Genomic DNA, 22,403 nt, shown 5'->3' with positions numbered 1-22,403 from the left:
AGTGCTTCATAATCTTACTTATATCAGATATAATACCATTAAGTAGAAGTCAAAATGTTTGGCTGCCAACTCTTTAATTGGAACGACTAAGAAGCACTTTATCAATTGGAATAACTATGAAAAGGAGACATCTAGTGGTATGAGGTTGTTACTGAGTGTATTTCCCTTCGAGAAATACAAAAATACAAAATAGTAATGACAATCTATTCGGGTCTGACCATATTTGACGGCTCACCTGATGTTTGAAATTGGCTCATACAGGAGCTGTTTACAAATCCCACAAATCCTATAATACAACCCGGAGGACTAGAAAATCTTAACCTAAACATCAAAACATAAAGTGGACACAAAAGACATCACGTATTTATGAACAAGTACACAAGTGAGTTTTATTAATGCAAGCAAATTTGATCGTACAGGTCAAATAAGCCACTTCAAGCTGTTGGCACATGAATGTACAAAACAGATTCAATTTAAAGCCTGCTACTAAGCATTCGTAGTGAAAATACAAAAGACTAATACGAGGAGAAGCATTTTTTCAGGTCATTACAGAGTAAGCAATGTTGGTACAAGTATTAGTTTAAGACATGATTGAGAGCTCTTCACAAACTAAATAGACACAACTCAAAGACTACAGTCTCTAATATCAGTAGCATAACGCGGTAAGCATGGGAGGTTTAGTACTGCACATATAAACAAAGGGTTGATCCAGCAAGACAGTCAGCGGTGTAAAAATAAAGAAGTGAAATAAAGTAACTTTTGAGTCAATAAGACTATATTAATGCATGTCCATGCCACGAAAAACATCTAAATTCACAGTCTTTACTAACAGTACAGTTATTCAACTTTAAGTTGAACACCAATGCGCATACATCTAAAGAGAGCACAGAAATGGTCAAATAAGTGCATGAAACTAGCGTTTAGAAATACTGACAAAACACATTTTGCCAGGCAATGAACCGACAGGCAACCTTTGTAGTCGTATGGCATCAGGATGTGTAAGCAATACAGTTACTGTCATGAACAAAATTACTGTGACACACACTTTTCTCACATCTGATAATTCCACCAAGGAGTGCCATTACACCAACACGTTTTTATCGTCAGGGTTTCTTTTCGGTTGAGACTGATTGATGCAGAGCGGGCTGACCCAAAGGGATCTCTTCCTATTCTCACATCAATCATCCTTAAATGTCAGTGCTTAACATATAGGTATGCTTTGATATATCAGTATTTACAGTGCAGAGTTCTGCAAAAACAGGAGTCTAGTATTTATAAAGTTCTACTTTTAAGAAATTAAAAAAAGGGGTTATGAAAGCAAGTTTGCATGTGCTTTTGTTGCTTGTGATTCAAAGACAATGGAATCATTCACAGTCCTACGAAACATTTAATTGGCAAGATTATTATAAAATAACCCTTAATTTATTTTTGATCTACTAATTGCCTCCTTGATAGCTATCAAAGTCATTGTTTCCTGTTAAACAGGCTTGGCACATCTAGCAAATATTTGTTTGACTCTAATGATTTGGTATTTATTATTGTCTTGTCTTGCTATTGTATATCTTCAAATAGAAAAACAGATTGATTTACTTTCATGTGAAAGCGGTTTTAATCCCTGGGAATACTGGTATGACAAAGGCTTACAATGCTTCATGGTTGCGTTGTGAGATTTAAAATATTTTCAAAACTAACCACCCGTTCACATACAGTACATAGTTCTTGAACATGAAATCTCCAGACACACAACATGAGAAATGTGCTTGAAAACCCTATTAAGCCCCTGTTGACCCCCTCAGAAATCAGCAAAAAAAATAAATTATGCATGAGAGCAAAATGACACGTAGCATCAAATAGAAATTTAAGAAAAATAAAACAATCATAAGCAAATGATTCAGTAAAAAAAAAAGGGCTAAAATACTACTGCTACTTCTGATTCTACAAACTACACTAAAACTACTATCAGCACTAAACAACTTGTATCAAGAATAATATAACTGCCATAATGATAATCATAACACCATCCATGAGAGAGGTAAAGGGGCTTTTTTTCATCTGAAATGCTGTTTGTGACTGAGGAGGTTTGTGTGACGTCCACCCCTCCCCAGACCACATTGTCATATGACGCACCAGTGACATCAGCAGTGGCGAGGGCCCTAGGCGCCATCCGCCCCCCCTCGGGAGGGGATGGTAGAGAGAGACAGATAGAAAGACAGAAGAGAGAGAGAGGGAGAGAGGCCGGAGTGGCAGGGCCAGGCCTCACGCTGGTCTTTATGTGTAGGCGTTGAGACGCTCCTTGGAGCGAGTGGAGTGGATGTCATGAAGCTCCTGCTCCTCCTTTGACTTGATGTCCTCGTACTTCTGCATTCGGCAGGCGTCCTTCACATAGGCCCAGTTGGCAGACAGCACCATCAAGTAGTGGATCTGTGTGATGTGGAAAATTATGAAGTGGGACACCAATACAAAGCAAGTTTTAAAACACACAAGATCTGCCTTCTGTGGCTTGGGTTCATATTTATTCAGTCAAATTTAATTTTGAAAACCCCTTTTTGAAATCCAAAACAACTGTGAATCACATAGGGAGTATAATCCATTGGATCTTATTAGAATTTAATATAGACATCATTATTCATTTCAGTTTTATTATTTTTTATGGATACAAATTTACAACTAAGACCTAAAATGTTCATTTAAAATGCAATAAATAGACTCTTACAGCTTGTTTGGGTAGACTGCCCTTTCAAATTAAGGAGGACATTTCCAACAATCCAGCAGGTGGCAGCATAATGCTAAATGTAGCTTTGGGCTTGCGTTACCATGGCAGCTAAGGTTATAATGAATGTATTGTGCTTTAATGATGAGTTGTAACCCAGCTTCTCTTTTCATAAGGAATGACAGTGTCATAGCTGCACGTCTCTGATATGCAGAACGACTCGTGCACTCACACTCACACACTGAAAATAATACATTTTGTTCATATTTTTCTTTGTGGTTAGTCGTTGAGTGTGTATTTTTTTCTGAGTTTGTTGAAGGTTTTTTGAGGGCAGCTCATTATTGAGATGCATCAGTGTATCTGTTGTGATGTTTGTCTACGATCAGCTGGGGGGGGACAACGAGGATGTGGAGAAAAGAGTCCTGCCACAATTTGCAACATCATCCCTGAATAGCAAACACTTTCTGTTTCCCAGAAAATGGCTCCTCACAAATTACTGAGTGATGTTTGCAACAATCTCGGAGCCTTTCTTCTCCCTGTTTCCATGACAACGACATGACATGCCTGGCGCCTCCGAAAGAGGGAGGGAGACAAACCCTGTCTTTTTCACTGCGCCAAAATGCCTTCTCTCCATCTACAGTTATTCTCTCACAGGCAAACACAACAGAGCTCCGAACCAGCCACAACAAAACACAGCTATTATCCCAGCTACTATATTTCCCCACACACACACCTTTTATTTTCAAAAAGGGTCAACTGCTACCACTGCAGAAACGGTCTAACTGAGAAACTGCATTAGTTTTAGATAGAGGCCACACATTCTTTCTGCTTTGTGGTTGATTTTAAAGAGTTTTAGGTAGCCTATGTTTTGAGTCATGTTTTTATTTTCCATCCCTTGAGAGAGAGAGGACCAGTTTTATTGGTGTCTCACCATAGCAATAACAGCAGCTCCTGCTCCAGCGAGGGCACAGATGAACAGGTGGAAAGTCATGTCCAGCTGTAGTAAAAAACAAATCACAGCACATATTATTACTCTTCAAGGCTTAGTGGACGTTTCTGTCAACCAAAACTGTGCTTGAAAGTGCACTTGTAAACATTTAGTTCATTCTGTTGTACATCTACAAACCCATGATATTAGCACAGTTATCCATGTCAGTCCTTAAAAAAACAAATTTTGTGTTTTAGGGTGCATTTTGAATGTTGCATGTACTGCAGCATTCCCGGTCGTCATTTATTGTTGTTTTTTACAGTAGAAGTAGATTCTGTTTACAAGGTGTCAGTCAGATTATTCATTTTATTCACAGCAGCAATGCATGTGTCACTGTAAGTAATCACGCTATGTTTCATCACACTGTAAGATGACAGGCAAACACATTATTCACAGCTATCTGGTGCATCTAATGTATTTCACTGCGCTGAGTGAAGTGTATTGTTCAAGGGCACCTAGGCAGTGATTTGTGGTTGAAGTAGTGGGTTTGTTTGTATGTGTCATTGTGGCTTGTAGTGAGCAGCCTGCAAGCTTTTGAATTATTGTTAATTGTACAACATTACCACTGTTCCAACTATCCGGTTGCTATGGGCATTCAAACAGACTTCTCATAATCAACAGTAATTATTAACATTGTTTGATACTTTAGATACTGAGTTACTTCCACCTTACCTCATTGGATTCACACATCCTATAGAATTTCTCTGATCCAGCACACACTGTCTTCGCCTCAGCAATTGGCACAATACCTGAAACAAAGTGCTTCATTTATAAAGCATGTATGAAAAGTAGTGTGCTACAAAATGCTGACAAGTAAGTGTAAAACGTATCAAAAGGTTTATATGTACTTACATTATTATAACACAGAATTCATGTACACAATGACACACAAAGTATAGGCCTCTGATAGTGGCAACACAAATGGTTGTTGACACAGAAGCAGTATTAGTGGCTGCTAGTGGCTAATGGACTGAAAGAGGTGGCACTAATTAAAAATAATGAGCCAGCCATATAAGCTACACTGATACAATGGACCTTTATTGCAGCTTAACATTATTCTGGAACATTAATTTTACCAGGATAGTAATTTGAGGAGAAACAGAATGGTATATCATAAATTTAAAAATGGAAAATATCACTTTCAAATTGGGTCATATACTGTATTTAATTTCTAACATGGCTTATTTAATGAATTAAAAATTAAAAATAAAATAAAACTAGGTATGAAACATATATATATTATAAGTTCCCTGTGCTCTGTTATACCCCCAAATATAATTGGACTCAACATCGCTGGTCCATGGCCTGAATAGTTGCATTATCTATCTAGTATTTAAAAAAGGAGATTTTTACAGAAACAAACTAGGGGCTATACACTTGAATATACTTTATGTTCTGTAAGGTTAGGAACAAACAACCCACGTTAAGATCAGCAGTTTAAACAGTAGTGTTCAGCAGTGGGGGCCATAGAGATCTGAACAGTGGGGGATAAAGAAATTGAGACAGAATACCCATCCTTACCATACTGGCGTGGGTCCAGGCAGAGTGTGGCTCCCTCCAGCACGGTAGCATTTTGGCAAATATTCCAGATGTTGAAGTATATAAAGACTGGGAGGGAGGTAAAAGCAGTCACTCCAAGCCAAGCCAGCATGAAGATGTATGTCAGCATGATGAACTGCAGAGGGAACAGAGGAACACGTTTAGGTTCAGTGTAATCTATGTAAGGTTGAACTTTGCTTTTTTTCAAGTTAAATGATTACAAATTAGATTGATGTTTTGTATATCCCAATGCACTACTGCTGTATAATGGGTTTGTGTTCGGTTCCAGGGTATTATGGAAGGACACATGGGTCTTAAGGGATACGAATGGGCTAGTGGGAACCTGTGACCTTTAGGTTACAAGGTGTTCCCAATCCACCAACATTTCTGCCAACCAGTTTCATTTTGGTCTGGACATTTCTATGGGCCCAAGATTAGCACACGCAAATTTAATGACCCAATTGACCACAAATACCACAGCATAGCTCATTTCCTTTGGCTCCCTGTAGAGCTTCAGATTTTCTAAGCAATTATATCCCAGAGATAATCTTGTTAGGATTGCTGCAGGCTCTTTGACATGCAGCATGTGAGAGTGCTCCTAATTTTTCATTGTTATTATGGCAGTATAATAGAATTATTTTGATGGATGTTTTCAATGTAATTTTAGAGGATTTTTTTTTTTTTTTAGATAATCTATACAAACACGCAAATCACACAAATCAATTAGTGCACAGACACCTTACAGTATATTTTGCTGCCTGATTTGCCATGCTTGCTCAATTCCTACATGTTCTACATAAAGCTGACTTTTATTTCATTTTGCTTTCTGTTGAAAACACCTGGAAGTGTGAGGCTAAACGCAAAGGTGATTTGTTAAAACTCAATACAAAAGGAAATGGACACATAGCATGAGTAGTGATTGCCACCATGGCTGAAAAAAGTGTAACTTAACAAGAACCTTCACTTACTCAACCTTCGAGGGTAACTCCCTGGGAAATGAGCTGACATATAGACGGTTTGATTACCAAGTGATTCCTGAAAAGTGCAGCAGCAATGCAAGCTTATACACAGTAGTAGATATTATAATAGCGATAAACAGTACATACAACGCAACTCAAATCTAAACATTAAATATGCATCAAAATGTCAGTCCTACCCAAGCGCTGACACAGCGTCCGCAGGTGGTGATCTTGAAGTCTCCATACAGGTCTTTAATGGCTCCACTGGTGAAGAAGCCCTCCACCATGAGCAGGATGCCGTAGACGAAGAAAGCCGAAGCAATGCCGTAGATCACATACTTGATAATGTCAATCCTGGAGAATGAATAGAGAACCACTGAAAACATCCACAACAGCATAGTGTTACACTTTATTCTTGAGAATATCACATTTCTCCACTTTTAGTAACATAGATGATACAGATGCCATCTTGTTCGAAAGCAAAAATCGAATTAATCTGGTGATTTTGTACGGTGTAGAAATGTATCAACATTTTGAATCCCCTGGTGGGTACGCAAACTGCCAATGCTTTAGGGTCAGTAATGTTTTCTTCCCTTACATCCAAATGCGATCCTTTTACTACTCACATGGTGAAGACGTCTAGGGCATCCACAGGGCTCCGCACCACCTCGAAGTAGTTCTGGAGGATGGTGACAGTGCCAGACAGGGCCTCATGTCCGCAGCCGCAGAACAGAGCCACGCCCGCATACAGCAAGATGGTGGCTATAAGTGATGGGTATGGGATCCCACCCAGGCATTTGATGCAACACTCAAGGCATCCTAAAAAAACACAAAGAAAAAAAAGAAAATCAACCATTGGTCAACAAAGGCAGAAATGGACAGTTCAACCTCTCAAGGAAAATCCAGGGTGGGTGGAAATTTCTGTCTAGTGCGCAGTAAGACAGAATTCCTACTCATTTTATAAAATTTAAATAATTCAACAAAACCTTGCCAATGGGCGAATGCATTTGCATGTCGTACACTGTTCTGCCATTTACTTTTTAAGAATTTCCAACGTTCAGACCACAGTCGGGAGGCAGCCATGCATGCATACACAGTGAAACAAAATACAACAACTTAACAAAGCTGGACTACAGTGCTCTTCTCCCTGATAGGCAGCAGATTTCTTTACACATTGAGTGTCAGAAGATTCAAAGCCACAAAATGGAGTAAGATATTTAATGGCCACTTCCACTTTATCCATGCACTGATCTGGCCTCACATTTTCCCCGTGCAGCATATTCATTCAGTGTCTCAGCCCTACAGAGGATGCTGACATTTTATTCAGCACTGAAAACTCAAAGCCAGAGCTTTACATAGTGATCCCGACCTTTAACCCCATTCTTCTTTGCCTGGCTTCCTGTCCCTGGGGGCCCTTAAGGTGACTAATCACTGCTCGGCTCCAACTTCAATCTCCTGTCGCACAGATTGCTCTCAGAGGAGCGGAGTCTGTAAATACTTGTGCACGCGTGTGTCTGTATGAGTCGCTTAGATTTATGAGTCTCCCTGTCGTGCTCGTGCCACAGTGTGTGTGTGTGTGTGTGTGTGTGTGTGTGTGTGTGTGTGTGTGTGTGTGTTTTGTGGTACTGAGTCAGTCATTTCTCAGAGTAACAACAACAGAAGTGGAGTTTATTTCCTTTGGAACCATGGAACAAAACCAGACTTTATAGGGTCTTGCAGTGCATTGCAGTATATTAACCACGCAGACACATTTTTCACAAAGCCCAGCCCATTGGGGATCACTTCCTAGCTCTTCATCTTGAGCTCTATTACAATGGAGAGCTGCTTTCTATATATGCATAACTGTAAAATCCAAATCAATAAACGCATGTGAAATGTACAAATGTAAATCCATTTTTACAGAAACAGGAATTTCCTCTTGATCAGTTACATCAGTATCACAGCCCATGATTTAAATTATCTGCACTCACACTGCCGTCTTCTTTCAAAGAGACACTACGACAGCACAGTCGGTTTCATTGTCAGTCGGAGGGACGATAAAAGATCTCATGATCGATCATCAAGGATGTTTTTAGCACCATCTCTTTTATGGTTATCTCACTGTCTTCACCTGTGTTGCAAAGCAGGAGCCACAGCAAATATCTCCTCCTCCACCTCTTCCTCCTCCTCCTCAACTCTCTGCTTCTGACTCTGATCCAAACCTGAGTGGAATACCAAGTAGCTTGTCCGCCTGCTGGGCTGTGCAGAGCACTCAGACACTTGGTGCAGCTCCGACCCTCACCCAGGCTTGCCTAGATTATCTGCATCCTCGCTGATGTAATCCAGTGCCAGACTCTAGAATGTCTATTCTGCCTCCCTACTTTATTTTTAACATCTTTTGTCCAGGAAAGATTTGCTGAGACTGTACGGTATTTCCCAAAAATGTCTCTATGCAGCTTTTAACAGTTGGAATGCACCCAGATCAGCTATAGCTTTAAGAAATATACATAGCTCAATTGTGCAACATGAGTTAGGTTATCAATGCCTGTTAGACATGCTTCTGTCCCCTGATTTTAGCCTCTGTGGATGTGTTCAGCTAAAGGAACATGGTAGGGTTGCTGTGATGCCAACTGTTCGCTGTTTACAACATTCCTCCATCATCACTGCCCTGGTATTTCTCCAACACACCATCTTTCCCAGCCCTGGGAGAGTGGGACATTACCTGGGAGGGGACATGATATGCAGGAAACACCTCACCTTTGGTGCCGTTTAGACTATCAGGTACTGACGGTGCCATATGACATCCACTCCCAGGCAATTTCACACCTATTCACACCTTGATTTATGTGAGGCTGTCAACCCGCCGTAGGTTTAAATGGCTTGGACTCCCTATCTGCCAGTAAAACTGATGGATGAGTGATGAAACAACAAACAATTTAAGTCGAATGGATAGTGTAGTTTTTATAGTCATGTCATAAGTTCAGTCTTGAGAAAAGACCCCGCGCACTGCTCTTGCTCAGGATCACAATTCACTGATAATACCAGTGTTTCAGCCCCTCTGGACCTTTAGTAAGACACAAGTTTATTTACAAGAATATCTTTAAAAAATGCATGTCTGATGATTGAAACATCGGCCTTGCAGCTTTCAAAAGTCATTCAAAGTTGTATAGTCATATGCACTACTTGTATCTTGAGTGTAACATAAGTCTGTAGGTCTTTAAAATCTTGAAACTCCTTAGAGCATTTGATCATGCATTACATGAGAAGTGGAACATGTGATGACGGTGGAGGAGGTTTTAAGTAGGACTGTTGGCTTTCATTGACTGTACACTGATTTAACATCATCCTGTACAAGACTGACTCTGAGATGACGTCCTCTTTGATAGACTTGGCTTATTCTACACAATCACTAGCATAACCCCGTTTCTATCTAAGGGGTAGATAGAAACATTTGTTACCGATTTGTCAGTAAAATTCCTTGTGGTTTTTGGTCGTAATGCAAGCATTGATGGGGTAATTGCAACATTTCAACAACATTTCACACAGATGTTTTACCCAAAAGGTCAAATGTCAAAGGTCAATTTCACTGTGACATCATAATGTCCTGAAAAATTCAGACCATAACTCAGGAACAGAAGGAGATATTGTGGCCATATTTCACAGTTGGTCAGACACTGTGTTGGTGACACTTTTGACTTAAAGGTCAAAGGTCATTGGGCCTCAGAATAGGTATTTAGCCATACTTTAGGAATTAATTGGGCTATTCCAGATTTCACACACTTTGACTGGGATGACAAAATGAGTAAACAATAACTAGAACCATGTGTTCATCTAGCCATCTCATCCGTTCTGCCTTTCACTTACTGCCTCATTCTGAATTTCACGTGACTGCAAACAACGAATTTGAGGATGCCTGGTGATCTTGTAAGTGAGTGAGTGAGTTTCACCGACAGCTCTAAAAATGGTAGGAGAAAACAAAAGCACAACATTTTGTATAGATATACTCACTCTACATCATTAGTAATCAATTACATGTGTAATGTATATTCACTGGAATGTATCATCAATATAGTGATAATTTCCATTTAGCCAAACTTTACACTTTATACTGTTATTCAGTTCCTTCTGAGTATTCACCAAATATATATTATGATACAGACATGGATGTAGACTGCAACTTGACAGGGTGGCAGAGGCATACAACCACAGGCTGGTAATTCTTGCTTTTTCATTTTGTCTCAACTTACCCCATTGGCACAGTTGTCAGCTTCCCAGAATACCTTTGGACAGCTCCCACAGAAGCTGGGTGAATGTGTTGCTTTTTTTTCAAAAGTTGATTTATATAAATTGCAGGTGAGATTCAGCAGTGGGTTAGAAATGTCTCTGAATGTCTTTATTAAGAATGCAATATCTCTTGTAGATGCAATGCATTCTGGTCTGTCGTAGCTAAAGTTGGTGGAATTTTTAGTTAGAAGTTAATTCTTAACTCATATTTTAGATTAAAAAATGTACTGTGGAGCTGGCGCCCCATCTACAAAAGGCATGGAAATATTAAAATAAACATCAGATATTAATTGATAAACATAATCTGTTAAACAACTGAAGAAACGCAATATCAGTACCAATAGCAATATTTTCAGCATGTCTAAGACAGAACGTGATCCTGTCACCACCCACTTCCCTCAGACTCATTATCATGAGTTACCTTATCGTTTCAGTAGGCAGGCAGTGACAGGATTTATTGATGCGATGGTGTTTCCTGACAAGATGAGAGAGCGCAGTCACATTTACCCTCCATGTTTGTGGTCAGTGAACCTATTTAAGCAAGAGTGACGGATCAAATTGTCCAGCCATATAAAATACTCAGCAAAATAGACAAGATACTGTTTAGATAATTAAATATTGAGACTGATGTTATTTGTGCCTCAATGTCCTATGTGAACAAGAATGGAAGCACCCTGATTGAGTACATGAAAACTAAAGTTTAGTATTTTTTAAGAATAGTATTTTTCATCATTTGTTCTACTGTTGAATCTCAAAATAGTATGAATAAGTTAAATGCTTAAGTTTTTAAAAAGAATTCTTACAGAAATCAGTCAGAAGCTTGCATGGTGAGCAAACTGTTTTCATTTTTAGAGAAAGTTCATGTTTTTTCTGTTAACCACCTTTGAGACATGCTGGATAAATTTGGTACTGTGGATGTTCAGGACCCCTGCCTTACGCGAGGGAGACGAGCAGTAATATAAATGATTTATGTCACGGACTCAATCAAGGTTTATTACCTCTGCATTATTTACATTTCTGCACACAGATTAAACCAGCTGGAGCTCGCTGTTCTTCATTTTAAATCTATTTTACTTTCCCCTGATGTTATCACACAATCATACCAATAGTCAGATGTCATTTCTGCTTATTCAAAATAATATCGTCGACGTGACTTGACTGAAAGGACGTGGTGTTTCCATGGAAACAGTTGAAGATGAAGTTACAGGGTACGATGGGGGCATTAGTGAGTGGATGTTACAAGAGTGATGTTTTATTGATTGTCTGCCTTTAATTCTGTGAAGGGGGAAATCCTAAAAGCCAGTAAAGAGAGGTGTATTTGGAAAGAGCTAAATTAAATGACCATGTCAAAAGCAGGTTAAAATCACTACTGAACAGATCTAATCTAATCTAATCTGAATCTAGAGTGGATGTAGGACTGTGCAGTGACTGACAATATATATCACTTGCTGATAAAAAACTTGTTAATATCAATTTGGATTATGCTCTCACACACTCTTTCCTGAAATATTTGTCCTCATTTGGACAACTCTTTGCGTCCGTCCTTACCGCACGGATGCAGGCAGGAAATTTGCATGAAGGCAACACAAACAAACATGGAGGAGAGTGAACATGGCACAGAATGTCGTGGTTGGTCAGAGTGCTTGTCCTGTTTGGAATTACCCCAAAGTGAGGAGCGTATACTGATTCAGTCAAGATTACAGCATCAGCTTCACTGTTTTTAGTGTTTCAGACCAGCGTGTCACAATCACATTAAGCATATAACCGTACCATACTGTGATTGCCTTATGGCTGTCCTGTACAGTGCTTGATTAACTGAGATTTGTTTCCAGCTCTAATATCAAGTGATTCATGTCCTCACTGCATTACACAAAACCTCCTCGCATACCAGCACATCCTCTTATTTCCCCCCTCTAACTCTTCATTGATCTTTTAAGTGACTGCAGATGCAGCTGGTGAAAAATGGCGAGTAGTGGTGCGAACTGACTCGGAGACCCACTGGATGCTTGATCTATAATTTAGCAGCGGCACAGTGCAGCAGAGCACAAGCCTCTCACATTCATTATTCATGCTTTCTGCTTAGCCCAACATTACCTGTGATGAAAATAAAAGATCCCCTGCTTGATGAACAGTTGTAAGTATTTGAACTGATGTTGCTCACAGGTGTTGTACTGCTTGTCGTTTGAAGTGCAGACCGGTTGCAGGTCGAGTTAGGAATTTGGGCCAGTTGGCTGGTAGAGGTAATGATGAAGACTCTTATTTTGTGCTCTTTACTTGGCTAAATAAAAGTTAATATAGAACTTTTATAGTATTTTGGATATTGTAAGCATTTGTTTTCATGGCAGAATTTGCAAATTTCTCGCTATAATTGCTCAATTGTTTTACACTGTAGTCTGGAAGCTATCCCCAAAGCACTTAAGTTTCACGTCTATATAAAATAGACGATAATTCCTGAAGTCACACTCAGACTTAAGTGCTTTTAGTTCCCTATGTGTTTCTAAGAGGAACGAAACACATAGATGTTCTTCCCACTGAGTGTTAATCGAATAAATGTCACTTGCCAAAATTGAAAATCTGGCAACACAAGGATTAGTCTAATGAATTTTGAACAAAGAGACAGGATTTCAGCAGACGGTTGGGTTTTAGATATTTTATCCTCCACACAAAAAAAGCTTCTGTTAAAAAAAAAAAAAAAGTGAAGCCTACATGACCCCAAACACTGCAGTCCAATCAACAGAAGGCGTCTCCCTAATACAAAGAGAAAGGATGACCCCCTCCCAGAGCCCCTCCCACCTCCTACTTCGCCTCCATCTGTCAGTGTCATATCCGACAGGCAAAAGGACACACACACACACACACACACACACACACACACACACATACAGACACACATATGCACAGACTCAGACTCTCACTGACCCAGTCAACGTTCACATCAGGGATGAGGTTATCCTAAAATACTGCTTAGAGCTAAATGACGCCCTTCAAAGAAAACATGACTTCAACATCCGGGTGACGGGGTTAATTAACGAAGGATTTGCTGCCCTTTTTAAGGAGCTAATGGTTTAGATATTGTTTGTTCATATTTATAATTAAAATATCACAAGATTTTTTTTTTAATAAAGTTCATCAGTTGCCTTAAGCTTAGATTTAGATTTAGGTTTTTTTTCTTTCAGCTCACAGCAGGTCTAGTGCATCATCACTAAATCAGTCAATATACTTAAACCTTGCTTATTGGATTTATTTTGTCTTACTGGATCTGTTTACAGGATCTCGTCAGAAGAGACACAACATGTATCTGACACCAAAATATTTAAATAGTTCACGAACCACCACAAATCTCCTGTTTACTTAATGAATTCCAGTATTAAATTTGATTTCACTCACTGACCCTTCTACCAAACTGAAACTACCAACATTTCTCTGCATATAGCCTTGATAATCGCTTAATAAAAGCATAATTTCACTTCCAAAATATGGCTTTTGGTTTCTTTAACCATTTCTTTATAAGTATTTATTTCTTATTAGCAGCAGCACATTCAAATTAAACTGTGGCTATGGTATGTTCTGTATCAGTGTCAGTGAATGCCGCTCAAAACACAACACTTACATTGATGTCAAATTTGTGCCATGTCAGTAATCTGTTGAAGCCTTAATGTTGTATTTGTGACACAGCACAGAATCACCAAAATCCTTTTTGTGTTTCAGTTGGGTCAACACACCAGACAGAGTGAGACACAGAAAGAAAGTGAATCAGATGTCTAATACAGACTGTAAACATCTGCCTTCCCAGGAGTGAAGGGGGAGAGAAAATATGTTTGCACTTTCCTTTAAGGTTGGGAATGTATTGATATTAAACATAGCTGCAAAACGTTTTGAATGAAAAATATGGCCCTCTTGTGATTTGTGTAGATTGGACAAATTGGACTTTAACGTTGCAAAGTGAGGTTTAGCCCTGCCCCTCAGAACTGTCACCTTTTCTGTTGCACAGGAGTTTGCAGCCCTAATTAAAGCCAACAGAGATATTTGATACTTTCATACTCATCCTACTGTACTAATTTAATAATTAATCATTGCTTTTTAAAGACGAGGTTGGTCTGTAATGATTGTACGTCTTTGTTGGTGCATTCCCACTTATAATGGCTCGTTTCTTTTTGAAATCATGTTTGCTTTTTGTTACACAGAGAAAAATAATAAGACGCTGTACTAGAGGAGGAAATGAATGAAATTAAATAAAGGGGGGGGCAGAAAAGAATGATGATCTTAATTTTATGTCTGGTACATGTTGACTTCACTTACACTGCTAGACATCCAATCAGACTCCATTTTTGCGCATTCAGCTAGCAGTTATTAGTTCCTTGTTACCAGAGGAGTTTTGTGTGGGGGTGGGGTTGCATTGAGCTTGGTGAGAGAGAGAGAGAGAGAGAGAGAGAGAGAGAGAGAGAGACCTCAGTGGGGGGATGGTGTGTCTGTGTCAGTCTGAGAGTAATGGGCGTATACGAGTCTCATTGCTTTCCTATATTTAATGCGCAGCCCCCCTTCCCCCTGAAGCGAGCAGGTTTTTTCAGCTCCCGCACGCCCCCATCTCCTCTGCGCATGTTTAATCAACCAGTATGGTTGCCATGTCAACCGCAGCGCAAAATCTGAGAATAGTCCGGGTACTTCAGAGCCGTGACCCACTTACTGTATGTCAACAAATTCAGTGGGACAATAGTGAATGAGACACATTACACAGATAACCCCTCGGGGCAAAAAGGACGGTACAGGCCAGGTCCAAAAGCTCAGCCTCTGATTTCCTTTCTTTCTTTTTCACTTAGAGATGGAGGAGTTTGAACATGACTGCGTGACTGCTGAGCAGGGATGTGTCTTTTGTCTGTTCATTCCAGGAACTGAGGGGCAAATGTGAAAAACTCAGGAGAAGAGACGAAGGTTGCTTACTTTCAGTTTGTACATTTTAAGCGTGCAGCTGGGTGAAAAGAGCTTACATGTGTCGATTGCCAACATTATAGGCAGCAAGCACCAAGGGGTGTAGGGATTTAAGTCACTGCTCCTAAACAAAAGAACATAGTAATAGGCTGTCTTCAGTATATGACTGAATGTAAGTACTCTGAACAGATGAATTCTTATTTTACTTTCCAAAAACGCTCTCCTCTGAATAACTGAAATATTTTGAGAGATTGATTGATAGTATTGAAAATCTGTGCATCTTTAAAATAAGCCAAAACAACCATCATAAAGCATTCAACACTATGTACATAACATAAATAAGTATGTATGTTTTAGTCCTGGTACTAAAATAGCACTATGCCAAACCCCTATCATGCTTCTCTATCATATTATGATTTTAAGATAGTATCACTGCAAGGTCCCAGTAAATCTCTTCAGGAATGGCCCTCAAATTGCATCATAGCAGTTCTCCGCTAATAGCCCCAACACATTTCATAAGAACAATTGGTGGAACTCCTTTGACTTTCTTTTGGGCAGCTTAGAACAATGAGCGAGCGAGGGTGGGAGGGAGGGAGATACAGGGAGAAGGGTTATGCACTGCAGTATGACCTGTACTCACTGAGCACTGATACTGTACTTTTGAATTGAAGCTATTATATCAGAATAGTATAGCCTTGGGAACTGCATCCAGGCCATTATGGGACACAAACTCTCAACTGAAATCTATACCAATTTATTCTTTTAGGGTTAGGAGCTCTTTAAGGTAAGATGACCAACCCCACTGAATGACAAGAAAGCTATTGGATATGCTACTACTTAGAAGTGAAGGAATCTATTTATGAATGTAACACAAAAGCAATCAATTATACGCAATACATCAATTATATGTCCTATAAATGTGCCATGTTTAATGGAAAACTCCATTGTGGTCCTGTATACTTACAAACCAGTCTAACCACTGCACCTATATTCAAAGCAGCTTCTTGTGAATTCACTCGTGCCCTAACCTCAATGCAAATTAGACATTTATTATGGGAGCTTTAAATTCAAAGTGCAGGAAACTCAGCGAAGCATGAAAAAATACAGCAAAACTCAAACTACTTCAGTCTCATCATTGTGCATTGTGTCTGCCTTGTTCATGCCATGTCATCACAATATATCAATGAGACTCATCATCTAACAGCTTGCCAAGTAAGTAGCCTGATCAAACTGATCAAACAGAAGGACAAGCGGTGCCTTGCAGAGTAGATTCTTGGCTCAGGAAATGCTAACAGGTGTGCCTATCTCATTTTTTCCATGCAGTGGCAATTAACAACAGCAGTGTAAACCGTCTCCAGAATGTTTGGTTTCTTTTTATAAAAAGTATTACCCATCAGATGCTCATTTGCAGAAGTCATTTCAGCACTGCTGCTCATATTACTGAAACCTGCTTTTTTTCAACTGTGGGGCTGTTGGTTTGCTCCCTGTTGCTGATGGCCCCCATGGCACATAGTGTGTACTGCTACATTTGGCTAGCAGCTGAAGTGAACAGTGCCCACCTGGTGCATCTGACTCATAATCTGAGATTTGCAGCCTCAGAAGAGGAAGACAGAAGGGCATTAGCGTGCTGTGAGTGCACTCATTGACACCTAGGCCTCATTTGAGGCAGAAGTACCTACTTGCAGTTTATTTGGGTGAAGGGTATTGCACAAAATGATATGAGATTGTCCTTTAACAGTGGCATACATTTCTGAAAGATAGTAAATATAGGACCCAGTTGGCCATAAAAGCCCCTATAAATCTTAACACAGAGTGGCCCTCTTATTGATATCCAATGTTGTGTGACATTCATAAGCTTTTAAAGATGTTATGGCTGGACAGACATATTGTTATACTGCTTATGTTTTGAAGAACTTCCGCTGTGAGCAATGTTCACTTGAATGTTCAGCGTTTCTGCCCAAGCTTTGATTTGATCTTTGATGGACTGTAGCTTGCTTTGGGCCACCGTCCTAGGGAGTCAGTCTGGCTTTTTCATGGTATCCCTCACAAGCCTACTTATTTATTATGTGTGATTGTAGAGCTGAGTTTTCTGGTTGCGGCTTTAACCTTTCCTGAAAATGAGCAATGATTCGTACAAATGATTACATATAGTCACAGAATGATAGGCATGGAGTCAAAGTGAGATGGAACAAAACTTGACAGCGTGGATTTAATGTTCATCATGCTTCATCAGAGCAATCATTTCAATCATCTGTTGTGTAAAATAACCAGTGAAGACGTTGACACTTCTCAGGGCAGTTATTTGATTAGAAAAACCCATTATCTGGTGACCAGTGAGCCCTGCTACCTTGTTCTAACATGTCTATCTTACATTGTGTCATGCTTGATCAACCAGTAAATCTCCTGAAGTGTCATGATCTTCTTGTAGCCTGGTAATAAATGGGAACCTGTTTTTAGATCTATTGATCATCATTTATTGATCATTTTTCACACAGAGGCAAAGCATATGCCAAACCCAGGGCAATCTTTATCAATTTAGAGATAGATTGGTATGAAACTACTTGTCACAAAGTATATATTTGTGTCTGTATTCTTCTTCTAACAGTAGGGAACTGACTGAGATTAACTAACCTAACCTTTTAAACATAACTAGTTAAAAATGAACTCACCTTATCATCTATTGTAGTAAGACATTAGCTGGCCTTAATAAAACTTTGCATTGGTTTCACGCTCCATGTGTTTCTTTTAGCATATTATACACTTTGTCTCCATGCTAGTATACACATTATTGTACAAATGTTTAAAATTGAACGGTTACACGTAGTTTGTTGTGGTCACATCAGTTAATAAACTAATGAAGAGTTATGATAAATCATTTAAAAAAGTCACAATCATAGAAACAAATGAAATGTGACTTTATGCTCGTGGTGACTCATGAAGACATGTCACCTTGGTGACCACAGGGCTGCGAGTGGCTGCATACCTTTGTCAGGCTCGGGACCAGACTGAATATGAGCTCCTGAGGTAACAGGTTGGTCATTTCATTTTTAACAAACTTTTTTTGAATGGTGGGACCATTTACAGTAGTATTACATGGCAAGCATCAGCCGTAAACACTGTGCACAGGATATGTGGACATTTTCATTCTACTTTTTCCCCCCTAAATGCATCTTCCATTTTATCCTGAACCTCATTTCCCTTCTTGAGTTTTGAGAAAGAGGAAATCTATAGCCTACTGTTTGCACATTGTAGAAACTTTTAAATAATCTGAAGAAAAGGTTTGCCACTAGGCTAATAGAGCTTGCATTATATGAGTGTGCACTAAGTAATTCCAGTCTTTACAAACCTGCGCTTCGCCCAAATTAATGGACATGGCATAGAGAAATGCATGCAGAGCTTGCATGGCTGCATTTTTCAGTTGGGTGAGCATTTGTGTTAGTGGCCAAGGCTGACAGATTTTGCTTTTCTGAACAGGAATGCTTGAGTACACACCTAGTAATGGCGACCAAGAAGTATTGGAACCAAATCTGTAAGGTTGGCAGTGCATATGCCAAACATTACAAAGTGATATTGGAACAGCACCTTCATGAATGATCTTGCAGCAATTTTATCGATGCCTTTGATCAACGGGGGATTTCTCCTTAGTTAATGGATGTGCATAAGTACCATATAGTCAAGCATTATTCTCTCTCTGGTAGATGATTAAGCTTCCTAAATTCTCTCAAACCTCTCACTCTCTTCCTTGTACTCAGTGTCTCTTCCCCTTGCTGTGTCTTCTTCTACTCAATTTCTGTCAGTCTGACTCTGCCTCTGTACCACAGTCTGTCTCTTTCCCTCCCACACTCTCAGACACAGGGAACTATTCCTGTGTTACTGAAATGTCATCAGCAGAAGTGGGTGAACAGAGAATAGATAATGACTACACTTGGCCAATGTCATGGCAACTGCTTCAGCTCATGTGTCTGCCTGTGAGGAGCGCTAGGTTGCAGGGAAGAGAGGGAGGAAGAGAAACACAAACACATGAGCCCATGCCTGTCACATGAAGTAAATCTGAGAGAGAGTGAGACAAGGGAGGCAGAGACAAAGGTGTGTTCCACCATACATGACAGCAGCATCCTGTCCATCTCTGCTCAGGGATGCTTTAGAAGGAACATCTTTGTTCCAAATATTGCAGTCCTCTAGTAAACAAATATATACCTTCAGTCTCTTGCTTTTGTGACTCCCAAGCATACACTGAATCATTCATGCAGAGAAAAGGTGGTGATGGTGGGTGTGTGTGTGTGTGTGTGTGAAGTATAAATAGCAATTCCACTTTGCACAAAGCAAACACTGCCCCTCTTAAATGAACGAGAGAAACCCCTGCTCCTGCATCAAATACACACTGAATGTCGCAGCGTAACGCTGCAAGATACAACGTCTGGGTATTTGGACACAAAGGACAGAACCTGAAAGCTGATGGATTAATGAGTGTAGAAGCTTGGTGCTCCTCTCTCTTCGTGTTTCCCTCTCAGCCATCACGACAAGCATGAAAGCCTTATCACGCAAACAAAGACAGTGTACCCCTCGCTGTAGCAGTTCACACCCCTCTGACTACCCACAACAGCACATATAGACGTGCACTCTCCAGTGGAGTGCTGACACTCAATGGACAAAGGAATTACCACAAACAGCTGCTCTCCTATTCAGAAAGGGAAAGGCTAACATTTGTGCAATTGTCTCTGCAGAGGCACCACCTGACACACTAACAAAACACCCATGTCAGATTTACTTACGGAAATCTACCCAAATATGCAAAGAAATACTTTCTTACCTTTCTGGGTCTGCCCCTCATCCATGTCTTCTTCCATTGTGTTGGTTATGTTTTGGAGCAACAAGATATATGTGAAAAGAAATGTTTCAGGTTCAAAACCTTATTTACTTTTATGGGGTAGTCCACAAAGCACTCCCGCTATGTTTCTCACTTTTCCACTTTCACTAGATGTCCCTATGTCAGCTGCGGTTTCTGTCAAGTGACCGGGCGATGCAAGAGATCACTGAGTCTTTGTGGTGCTGTCCATTGCGAGCTGCCGTGGCAAGTGCTGAAAAACCTCCTTGGTCCCCGGTGGAGAAGGAGGAGGAGGTGGAGGAGAAGGAGGGGGGCTGGATGGAGCAGAGGGTGGTCTCTGTGTTAGGCAGGAAAGCGCATGTGTGACGGGAGGGAGGTGGGGGCATGCAGTTGAAATGTCAGGTGTGTGAAAAATGTAGAATTAAAACAACGAACGCGCCACTGGAATAGAGAGCAGTGGATCTAGACCTTCTAACTGTGCCATGTTTAGACAGGGGTGTTCACAAGTGTGGGTCACCATTACTCGCCCGGCCCACCCTAAACACCCCTGGCTCTCAGACAGAATGGTTAAGCCTTTTCCCCCCCGGCGGCAGTGACTGCATTAACTCAACCTCTCCTTAAATAAGGGAGGGGGGGGACATTGATTTCGAAATGGGATTCTCCTAATCTTGTTAGTCATACAGATTCAATTATACGATCACCAAGGAGGTGTCATTGGATTCTTATCATGTAAATGCAGACAGACAGTAAGGTGTTGCCCACATTTGGCTAATTTTTAAGATTTAAACTTAAGGATTGTGTGGTCTGCTATGTTTTACAGCTCATGGTCTTGAAACTCTTCGGACAGCCAATGGATTGCTTCTTTTAATAATTCCCAGTTTTCATTTTGGGAAATATGCAGTCATTGGCTAACTGCCCGAAAGTGTCTCCACACTGTACACTAAACTAAAAATACACACTGTATTTGGGAAGGTTGTGCAAAAGTCTTGAGTAGCAAGCAGTGCAACGACATGGCCACGGGCAAAATTCTACACAACATTATTAAAATATTGACTTACTGAGGGATGGACAGAGGGACAGGAGGCACAGATGGATAATTAGACAATCACTGAGGTACATTAAACTGCTGTGGGATGAAATGTGCTCTATGACTAAAATCTTGACTTCAAGTATGGACAGATGGGTTCATGGATGGATGATGAGACAGGTGGATTAGATGAAACTTTAATGATCCCTGTGGGGAAATTGAGCTTCTGCCGCAGCAGAGAACTGGGAAGCAGTCAAGAAGGAAGCAAGTAAAGAGTTCTGAGAAGAAGTAAACACATTCGCTTATAAAGATAATTAATAATAAAGTGACTGAGTGGTGCATCGGAAGACCAGTTTGTGATTGAGCAGATGGGAAATGCTTTTGAGAGTGATGGTTTAATTTGTCAGAAGCAGTGTAATTGTTAAATAAGGTGACAACCTGTAGCTTTACTGATGCATAGACATGTTGAATGCTATCTTATCTCTTCAGCCTTTACCTTGCCCTCAACCTACAGTATAACTTACCTAATGAAAGGAACCCCCAATAGCTTCATTTGTAGGCCTTCTGATAGAACCGCACCGACATCTTGATTATGGTCTTTTGTTTATGCTAATGTTTCAAAATGAATGTAATAATTTATTGATGTTAAAATGTAATGCTTCATTAATGTTTGAGGTTTAATTAATAATTCAGTTAGCCTGCTGTAACATATTGTCTGACCAAGTGGTCTAACCTCCTCCCTCTTTTTTTTTAGCTTAATTTAGCAACTTAGCTTTTTTTGAGTCATGCTAGAGACATAGCTTGAGGGATGGTCGGTCCGTGTGTCTGATGGTCGGTCAGTTGGTCAGCTACTTTGACCCAGATCAAGCAAGTCTGGACTCTCCTGCCAACTTATTACGACTGTCTGCTGCAACAGGATTAAACTTAAACGTGTGGTCAACAAAAAAATGGCCATGTCTAGCACTTAAAGTATGTTGTGTAATTTGCAAACTGAAAGCAAAAGAGGGTATGGGAACAAGAGTTAGGTAGAGGCTCGAGCACATATTTTTCAAAACAAATGTTTCCAGTTGCTATAAAATGAGTAAATATGTGTTGATTTCCCCGCTCCATTCTGTCTTAGTCTTAGGTGGTAATATTAATAAAAAGCATAAAAAATACCGGGGACA

At 40.0% G+C, this 22,403-nt stretch overlaps 1 protein-coding gene across 1 annotated transcript; it reads right to left on the bottom strand.

Annotated features, from left to right (window-relative positions):
• Positions 1–363: 363 nt before the first annotated feature.
• gpm6aa (glycoprotein M6Aa) lies at positions 364–20,632 on the bottom strand. Its single transcript, XM_051419299.1, has 7 exons — positions 20,196–20,632; positions 6,823–7,015; positions 6,394–6,550; positions 5,220–5,373; positions 4,371–4,447; positions 3,642–3,707; positions 364–2,421 (listed from the first exon to the last, which is right to left on the bottom strand). The coding sequence occupies exons 1-7, from the start codon at positions 20,230–20,232 to the stop codon at positions 2,269–2,271; spliced, it is 837 nt and encodes a 278-aa protein (XP_051275259.1). The 5' UTR covers positions 20,233–20,632; the 3' UTR covers positions 364–2,268.
• Positions 20,633–22,403: the final 1,771 nt, after the last annotated feature.

Source organism: Dicentrarchus labrax, unplaced genomic scaffold (genome assembly GCF_905237075.1).
Source record: "Dicentrarchus labrax unplaced genomic scaffold, dlabrax2021, whole genome shotgun sequence".
NCBI lineage: Eukaryota > Metazoa > Chordata > Actinopteri > Moronidae > Dicentrarchus > Dicentrarchus labrax.
Note: the sequence above shows the minus strand (reverse complement) of the source record. Positions and strands in the feature narration are given on the sequence as shown.